Source organism: Apaloderma vittatum, unplaced genomic scaffold, assembly GCF_000703405.1.
Source record: "Apaloderma vittatum isolate BGI_N311 unplaced genomic scaffold, ASM70340v1 scaffold9770, whole genome shotgun sequence".
Lineage (NCBI taxonomy): Eukaryota > Metazoa > Chordata > Aves > Trogoniformes > Trogonidae > Apaloderma > Apaloderma vittatum.
The window spans coordinates 60,448-69,686 of record NW_009693983.1 but is presented as its reverse complement, the minus strand read 5'-3'; the positions used below and the strand labels follow the sequence as shown (position 1 = coordinate 69,686).

At 52.1% G+C, this 9,239-nt stretch overlaps 1 protein-coding gene across 1 annotated transcript in view; it reads right to left on the bottom strand.

Moving 5' to 3' along the window:
- Positions 1-8,612, bottom strand: part of FAM166A (family with sequence similarity 166, member A) — a gene marked incomplete at its 3' end in the record, with an annotated part of 11,380 nt that extends 2,768 nt beyond the window's left edge. Inside the window, exons 1-4 of the mRNA XM_009865782.1 lie at positions 8,557-8,612; positions 5,018-5,211; positions 1,748-2,043; positions 666-783 (exon numbers count right to left, since the gene is read on the bottom strand). Coding sequence (XP_009864084.1) covers positions 666-783; positions 1,748-2,043; positions 5,018-5,211; positions 8,557-8,612 — 664 coding nt within the window. The remainder of the gene's footprint in view (positions 1-665; positions 784-1,747; positions 2,044-5,017; positions 5,212-8,556) is intronic.
- Between the last annotated feature and the right edge of the window lie 627 nt (positions 8,613-9,239).

Here is a 9,239-nt window from a genome sequence, read left to right as displayed (position 1 = left end):
CTCTTCCAGTGCAAGGGGAGAAATTACCAAGTAAAACCCCTCGTAGGGCAGAGTTTTATACATTTATGGGGCTGCAATACACCATGGTTTGTTGATTTGAGGATCTGGGAAAGCATTTCTAGGAGAGAAATAACTACCTCAATGACAACAGATAATCATCAAGGTGCTGGAGTTGGCACTCTTCCAGTGCAAGGGGAGAAATTACCAAGTAAAACCCCTCGTAGGGCAGAGTTTTATACATTTATGGGGCTGCAATACACCATGGTTTGTTGATTTGAGGATCTGGGAAAGCATTTCTAGGAGAGAAATAACTACCTCAATGACAACAGATACTCATCAAGGTGCTGGAGTTGGCGCAGAGCCCATGACTGACCCATCTCTCCTTGCTTTCTGGAGCAGTTTCCAGTCTGGCCCCACAGCTGTGGGCAGCTGGAGTGGCTGCTGCATCCCTTGGGCACGTGTCCCTCAGCGTGAGATCCCTGGAGGGGACAGCAGCCCAGAGGAACACCCTTGCACAGAGAGGAGCAGGGGCACTTTCCATCCCAAAGTGTTCAGACGAGCTGGAGGTACTGGCCAATGTCTCTGAGGTTTCCCCACAGCGCAGAAGGGTGACACGATTGCTTCCAAGGTGGACTCACAGCGTCCGTGACCTCCCTTGCTTTTACCTGGAATGACTTTCTGTTGGATCGCATTTGGCACATCCAGTCTTGGTAACCAATTCTCTTGCTCCAGATCCATGGTTTCAGCCACTCCTGGCAGTATCACGCCTTCGATATTTATGGGCTTAAAATAAAAGCATTTTTTAAACACTAGGAAACCCCACCTCTTCCTTTGGCTCCATTGTTTAAATCACTGCCAGAGCCTGAGAATGACAACTGCCATTTCTACGTTGTCCTGGCTTTACATCAAGAGCTACTCTAAGAATTTCCAGTAACATCAAATTACCAGCCAAACTCCCCGTAGGCAGGGGTTTTGCAAAATCCCCAGGGAGAACAAGGGGAGCTTTGGGGGCCGAGTCCCTCTGTAAATCTGTTTTCTCAGAGCAAGACGATTTCTTTGGATTTATATCCAAGCCAGCTTTTGACTCGATACGTCAAACCTCTAATCTCTGCCTTCAGGGGATTTGCGGAGCCCCGGCCGGCCATGACCTTCCAAACGCTGCCTCTGCCTCCAAGAGAAATAAGAAGCTCAAACGTATCGGACCTGGGTGATGCCACCGAGGGCAGCACCCAGCTCCAGCAGCAAACCCCAGCGCTCGCCTTTCAGCCAGGGGTGATGATGGTGGGAAGTTCAGGGGGACAGTGGGAGCAGCTGAGGGGTCAGAAATCTGGCACGTAACCCCAGGTGCCAGGAGCACAGGGAGGGGAGGAGGAGGAGGATGAGGGCAGCGGCAGGGCTCTGGCTCACCCGAAGGAAAGACGAGCCCAGCTGCACAGCGCAGCGTAACCCGAGGTCTAATGACCCGGATTTGAAGCTAAACCTCAACCAGATGAGAAGTTAATCCTTTTCGATTAGGAAGAGTAACCAAGATTACAACAATTTTCTGAAGATGGGGTGGATTTGCTACTGCTAGAAACACTCGTGTATTTTGATATTTCTCTAGGCAAAACACCAAACTTTCCATCCTTGCCACCCACGCCCGTATGAAATTCCTTCTTCACACTGAGGAGATCCCTTCCTTGCCCACCAGTCCCCAAGCCCCAGCAGCATCCCTCACCACCCATCCCTCCCACCTAAGACCACTTACCAGTTTGCTTCCCAGCTGGCCGGGTCCACATGTTCTTCCACAAGCCAGGGTCAGCTCGGGCAATCGCCCCTCTTGCTCCTCAGAGGCAGGACGGTGCGAGAACCCCTGCAGGTACCCCTGAGGCAGTCGCATCCCTGGGATGTCCATGCCGGGGTGGTGCTGGGGCTCGGGGTCCATGTGTGTCGCTATCATCAGCTCTTCCTTTGCTGGCTCCGGCCTCGGTGAGGGAGGTTTGGGCCCAAGGGGCAGTTCAGGAAGGCTTGCTGCAGCCCCAGATTTCTCATAGGGGACGTACCCTGCGGGACAGATGCTTGGTTAAGAGGAAGAAGCGGCCGAACAAGGGGGAAGGATTCCCACTGAGCTGGACCTTGGCCCACAGACAGCCCTCCAGAGTGAAAGAAAGGAGCCCGAGGGGCAAGAGCATCTCATGGGCTGGGTGTGCACCCATCCAACAAACTGGCCTCCACAGGGAAACTGCACAAATAGAAGCTAAAGAACTTAATTTTTTTTCTAAGCGATGCCTAAACTGTAAAATATCATCAGCCAAGGGGCTGATTAGGAGTTAACCCCCAAATAGCTCCCTTTCTCCACACAGCTGCATCAGCACACCCCGAAGAGCTTCCCCCACCACCAAGAAATTCTTGCACTCACATTGTTGCTGCTCGTTGAGGAAAGGGTCCGCTGTGACATGGGCTGGAAAAAAATGATCTTCCATCCCATGTATGCTAAATATCTCCACTGCAAACTAGGGACAGACCTCTGCGCCTTGAGACTCCACAGGGACAGCTGAGCTTGGCAGCTTTTGTTTTTCTCTTCAAAAAACCCTGGGACGTGGCTCCACCAGCCCCAAACGACACCCCCAGCCGGGTCCTTCTTCGTGCTCCACACCAAGAGCAAAGCCTGTTCCTCCCTCCTCGGTGGTTGTGGAGGATGATCGCTCCTACGTCCCGCAACAACCTTTTCCTTACTGGAAAACTGTTACCATGTCAGCCTTGTCATCTTTAAACAAACCAAATTCCTTCATTTTTGTGCTTGTAGGTCTTTTATTTTTTTTTTTTTTTCCCCAGGCCTCTGGTCATTCTTGTCTTTCCCTGACCTCCTCCTGTTTGGGGGACTTCTGTACTGCAGAGCAAAGCCCCACGGAGGAGGCAGCATCCTCCAGTGAAGGCTTCATCTGTAGAAACCCTGGAGTAACTACAAGGGTTTGTCCCTGCTCAAACAGCACAAAGCAAAACTTATCCCTTTCTGCAAGAGTGCGAGACTTTTGATGGTCATTTAGGTTTGCAACCTGCTTGTGATTGTGCTATGAAGTATATGTGCTGCATATGATTTTGTAAAGTGTACATACTCTGTGGAGCTGAGTGATCGAAGGTTGTCCAGGCTAGCAACAAAACACAGACAAACCCTTGATGAAAGTGATTTCTCAATCCAGGTTGCAAATTTTAAGGCACGTTTGTTGTAGTGTTTCCTTCCTTATTGATGAAAACATTGCATCTACTCTCTTTATCCCAGAAACCAAAGGAAAAGGAAAAATGAAGCTGTTTTGTACCTGAGCTATCTGTATGAGCTCTTTTTTATGACCCTGGGCCATTTGAACTTTCTGATTCAGGAAGGTTGCGCAGAAAGGCTCTAAATTAAAAGCCAGGAGAGCATCCTGCGTTTGATCTGTGGAAATACTTGTGTGGTTTCAACCCCAGTTCCTGGGGTGAGGGTGCCTGCAAATACTTGCCCTGTGCCAAAACCCCCGTGATGCCAATACAGCCACAGGAGATCAGCACAACCCTGGTTGATATCCCCAACCAACAGAGCCTGACCTCACTTCCAGCCAGAAAACATGGGATTCAGCTGATGAAGATCAGCAAAACACTTGGTGCCCATCAAGGCTTTATAAGAACAGACCTTGAGAAGAAGTCTGCAGACTGAGTTTGCCTAAGGCAGCCACACAGACCCAACGCCGCCACGAGCTCTTTGACCTCCACCCTGTGAAATCGCCAAAAGCGTGCTGGGCAGTGCTGATGAAGTTTGCAAGGAGAGGTTTTAGGGATCAGTCAGCGACAGCTCAACAGCAGGAGCTGTCGAAGGACGACCAGCACAACCAGGTACTCCCTGTAGCCACCTCCTGCAGCATTTCACCAACGAGCAGCAAAGGTGAGTTCCTGGCTACAAACGTTGGCAGGTGATGGGATGGTTGGTGAGAACAAGAACAAGGACAGGATATTGAGAAAGCAACAAGATCAACTGGTTGGTTGGGTCCATCCAAACTACATTTTAGTCCAAGGAAATGCAAATGTAAATGTCCAGGAATGAAGTCTGTAAACACCACTTGTGTAGTAGACCTGGGTGCTGGAGAACAGGACTGGAATGAAGAGAACGGCCAAAAAAATCTTGCAAGAAACTACGCAACACAAATTCCCAGAATGAAATGGAAAAGCATCGCTTTGGTGTGGCCATGCCCAGCGAAACGAAGACTCAGATCCCACCCGCGCACATAACATCCGTGTTCAGCCAGGAGAGGACTCGATCCCATCAAACAGGGCTTAGACACGTGGGGTAGCACACGGGTCTCCTGAGGATGACACATCCCCGAGAGGGGCTGACCGGGATCCCGGTGGGGCTGCTGCTGTGGCCTGAGCTGGGGCTGCTCAGGGGGAACCAGGAGCTTTGCCCAGCAGAGCTGGGACCTGGTAGGAGGTTCCTGCAAATTCCCAGTGTTGGGAATCTACACAAGCCCGTCTCTGTCTGATGGAGGAGATGGGGCCTGTTAGCACAAGTGAAGAAGGTGGGAAGAGCCAATTAATTCCTTGGTTTGTTTTGCTTGCACATGCAGCTTTTGCTTTACCTCTTAAACTGTCTTTATCTCAACCCAGGAGTTCTCTCACTTTTACTCTTCTGCTTCTCTCCCCCATCCCACTGGGGGGAGTGGGCTGCGTGGGACTGAGCTGACAGCTGGGGTTAAACCACAACAGGAATATGGAGGAACTGGGGAGTGAATTGACAATATGCCATAAAATCCTTTCTCTTCACGTAACCGAAAACAACCTGGTAACTAAAATTCTCCTCTCCACCAGACGCTCGTGTCAGAAGCAGCTCATTATTTGTGACCGAGTGCTCCAGCCCCTCAGCAGTGCCGCTCCCCGTGCTCCTACACCAGAGCTCTGACAGCTCTGAGGAAAAATACCCCGTATCCCAGCCTGGGAGCTGCCAAGGGTGGGCACAGCTCAGGAGTGACGCCCGGCTCCGGCGAAGGGACGAGCGCCCACATCTGCTCACCTAGCCGCCTGGGGAGATAGCCCTGGACACCGTGCGTGGTCCCGCTGAAGTCCTCGATGAACTTCTGCTTGTGCAGCGGCGCCAGCAGGGGCCGGGGGCTCCTCGCAATGGTAGGATCTGTTAGCAGGCGGTACGTGGTTTTGCCAAAAGTCTCTCCAAACTGGTAGTTGTACTGAGGGATGAAACCCTCATAGCTGGGGACGAAACAAACAAAAAAAAAAGACAGTCACTGAGGTAGCATTGGAAGGCGTCCGCTGATGGAATAACCAGGATTTGCGAGCTTTAGTATGCTGGAAAAGCCACAACCAGGAGCACACGGGGCTTTGAGTACCTGAGCCCGGGGAAGGTGGTTGTACGGGGACGTGCCCAGGAGCGCAGATGAGTTTGTGGCGCTGGAGCAGCGGTGAGAAGGGAGCACTGAGAAGATGCACGCGGTTACACGTGAAGCCAGGAGGGTGTGACCATGTGTGTTCGCACACACGTGCTTTTACACGGCAGCATGAAAGCTGGCTCAGATCTACAGGCGTGTACAGGCACAAGCTCACGCTTTGGTGTGCAGAGGAATACGGGACAAGGTCAGGGAGCGCAGCTGAAGCAGCACCTGAGTGGGAGCAGCGTGGTCTGCAGGCACCTCGATAGCCCCGTGTTAAAATGTTATTTCCAGTTAAATGTGCTTCAGTTTCACATTTTGCAATCCCTCCCTCTGTTCTGAAATGAGTTACTGGGAATTTCCCAGAGTCCCTTGTTCAATACTGAAACTCAAAAAATGAGAAAAACTGTTTGCTTGTACCCACCAAACCCCTCGACTCCGTACCCTCCTATGGACCCACCCAGGCCCTGCCCCACAGGGGGATGCAATTTCGGGACCTTCGTGCGGGCTGTGTAGCCACACGCTGCTTCTCACTCCCCAGGGCCTGGGACGGGCAAATTTGATTTCTTGGTGGCTCAGGGTAGGGCAAGTGCTGGAGCTTTGGCTCCGCTCCCCTATCCACCAGTACAGGTCAGAAACTTTAACTATTCCCTGTATCCAACCTCCTAATGGTGATGTGATTCCACCAGGAAAGGTAAAGCTGCCAGCTGCAATATATGGGCAGAAATACTAAATCAATTAGCCCGCCGCCCACCTGGGGATAAAGCCAGCTGATACATGAGGATCATAAGGTGATGAGTAAGCACTTTCCCTTCCAAATACTTTCAACAACAGCGAGCAGAGCCGCGCGTTCACACTTGGCAAGTTTTCCCTCTTTGCATGCAGGATCTCTCAGCAGCAGCTGCCGGAGGAGCTCGGAGGTTCGTCCCCATTGATTTTCAATGAGTCTTGCAACATGGGAAAGCTACTCCGGGATGATAAAGCTGAGCAAGAGCGCAGATGACATAGCCTGAATAATTACAGGATGGCCAGAAGGATTTCGATCATGAACAAAATAATGGTAGGGCTGAGAAAGGATTCAACTTACAAGCAAGTAAAAGAGAAGCAATCCAAGGAGCTTGGGCGAGTGAGTTCAGGTTTATGGAGAAGGGATCTGCTCTGGAGCGAATTACAAGTGCTGCTGATAAAACCCGTGGTGCTTGGGGAAGAGACCAGCCTCAGCAGGGCTGTGTGGCCTTCTCCTGCCTGGTACTTTGACTAAAAACCAAGAGGGATCCCCTGTTTCTGTAGCTCACACTTGAGCGCTACAGCTGCCAATCTCAGACGTCGTTGCCGAGCAGTGAGTAACCTGCTCTCCCAAGCCTGAGCCCCATTTCACTTTCCTCTTACTCAGCCATATCTCTTCCATCACCACTCCCCGGACTCACTCCACTCCGCGCCCTTCCCAGCTCTGCTGAGCCGGGACAGGGCACGCAGGACCGTGCCTGGGATTCACAGATTTACCTCTTCTCTGTGTGCCAAGTCCTTCTCAAACCATCCCACATGTTGGGTTTGGCTTCCCAACGCTCCCGAGCGCTGCGGTGGCATTTTCAAAGCCTGGGCCGTGACCATTGCCCAACCTGAGAGACAGCAACTGGTTCTGATGCCCCCCTCCTGCCGGCACCCCAGCACAGGGCGCCCCATCTGCCAGCAGCAGAGCCCAGGCTCCAGCGATGCCCCTCAGGCAGCTCCTCCTTGCGCTCAGCCACCCAAAGCAGATGCAAAGCAGCATCGTCACCACCCACGGGGCTTCCTCTGGGGCTTGGGGTGTTGCTACGAGCCTGCGTGACATTGCAAAAGGCAGTAGCAGAACTTGGTTCCTCCTCTTCCTCCTGTTTTCGGCAGCCGAAGCACCAGCCTCGAGAGGAGCAGCCCCAACTCCTGTGCTGGAATTAGGGCTCCGAGCTGCTCCTGGGGGCTGTGTCTGCGGCAGAGGTAAGCAAGGGAAGGTTCTGAGGCTTTTGGAGGTGCAAGCTCAGCCACAGCTCCCTCTTTGCTGCTACTCGTCTTTCCCAAGCCACCGCCAGCACAGCTCTGACAGGGTGACAGCAGGCACGGAGTAACACATACCTCGTTCAGACAACCACAGCAATGCAAAATAAAAAAACCCAACCCTGGCAGCTTATGTAAGTTTGGAAGGTACAGAGATCAGTAATGGAAAAATCCTGCACGTTGCTCTAATGGGAAGGACCGAGGCAACCGTCACCGCAGGAGCATCTCAACCCTCGCTGCAGCCTGGGATCTGCCCAGCTCCTGCCCGCACCACAGCTGGGACACAGCTGGATTTCTCTGTGGCAAGGTTTGCAGTCTGGTCTGTCACCCTCACAACAGGATGTCATCCCAGCACCCTTCAGGATTACCCTTAGGCTGGACTAATCCAATGATTTTCTACCAACAGAAGCTTGTTTTCCCTTGGTGGCCGTCCAGCCCTTGCCAGCCCACATGTGTCACGGACCACAGCTCCCAGCCCAGCTCACTGGGGGACTCCCCACACAACTTTTCTACTTCACCACGCAGCCTATGCGCTCATTTCTGCCATTCATGTCTTACCTTTTAACCATTAACTCATTACCTCTTACCCATGACAGCTCAGTTTCTCCTTTCCAAGCCTTTAGAGGAGAATGTCACAAAAAAGCTTTGAAAAACAAAATACATCTATGTATCAACTACACCACCAGCGTCCAAAGTCACTGACTCCTCCAGCAGCAAGGCTGTGCTCCAGCCATTGTGACAACAGTGCATCATGTCTATGCAAATAGTTATTCAAAGGAGATCTTCAAACATCCTTGATGCAAAAATTGATGACGGCTTGGAAGCCAAGCCCTGCACGGCAGCCCTGGTAACATCGACAGCTTGAAAGAAATGAGGTAAGAAAAAAAGGGGGAGGGGGGAAATAAAACCATTTTGCCTTTACCCTCACTGTGTTATGGCACAGTCTTTAATTATAATGTTATAAGGTGGCACTTCTTACCCTGGAGCCCTGTCTCCTCCGAAGCACTGCTACATGGAATATTTAATAAAAAACCCCCACACCACCAAAATATCATGAATCATAAACGCTACGTGATCCCAAGCGGAGCTATTTGCATTGGAAACGAACAGATCATTTTGGAGGAACTTCCAAACTTACCCAGGGATATGGTAGGGATTGAGAGGGAAGAGGCTACTTTCCCTGGGGGCTGCCATGGCAGATGTGGCAGCTCCCAGCCTGGGCGTGGGAGGACAGAGAATGGCAGTGGTGCAGTCGCCCGGGAAACCTCTGTGATGTCAGTACTTCCAGCCACAGCTCATCAGGTTTTTCTGGACACGTTATTGAAGGGGTTTCTTGGTTTTTTTTTCCCCTCCACCTGGAAAATTTGGATGAGCACAGAGATTTTACAGCATTTGTCAGGTTTCCTGAAAGCTCGTAGCCCTTGGGACAGCAGCGCCAGATGTTCCCCGCAAGCAGCCCCAGCACAAATGGGCGTTCGCGCACAAGAGTTCACGGCCAACACAAACAACTCGGGAGAGCCTGGCTCTGCGTGGCCCTGGCACCAGCGCAGCCCACACAGACCTGGCCACATGAGGAAACCCAAGGCAGAGGTCGGGGGATTCACTGGGCTGTGGTGGAAGGCTCAGCCCTCCTCTCCCGGCTCCTTATTGCCCTCCTGGTCTGGTCCCTCTCTGCCCTCCTTTGTGCAGCGCAAATGTTGCTCCTGTTCCCAACATCGTACGGTCACGTCGTCTTGGGGGCGGTGGGTTCCACCCGGCTCCAGCTGAAGGCAGGTGCAGGACACAAGTCTCCTCTTTACTGAGCAGCCACTGGGGCCAGCA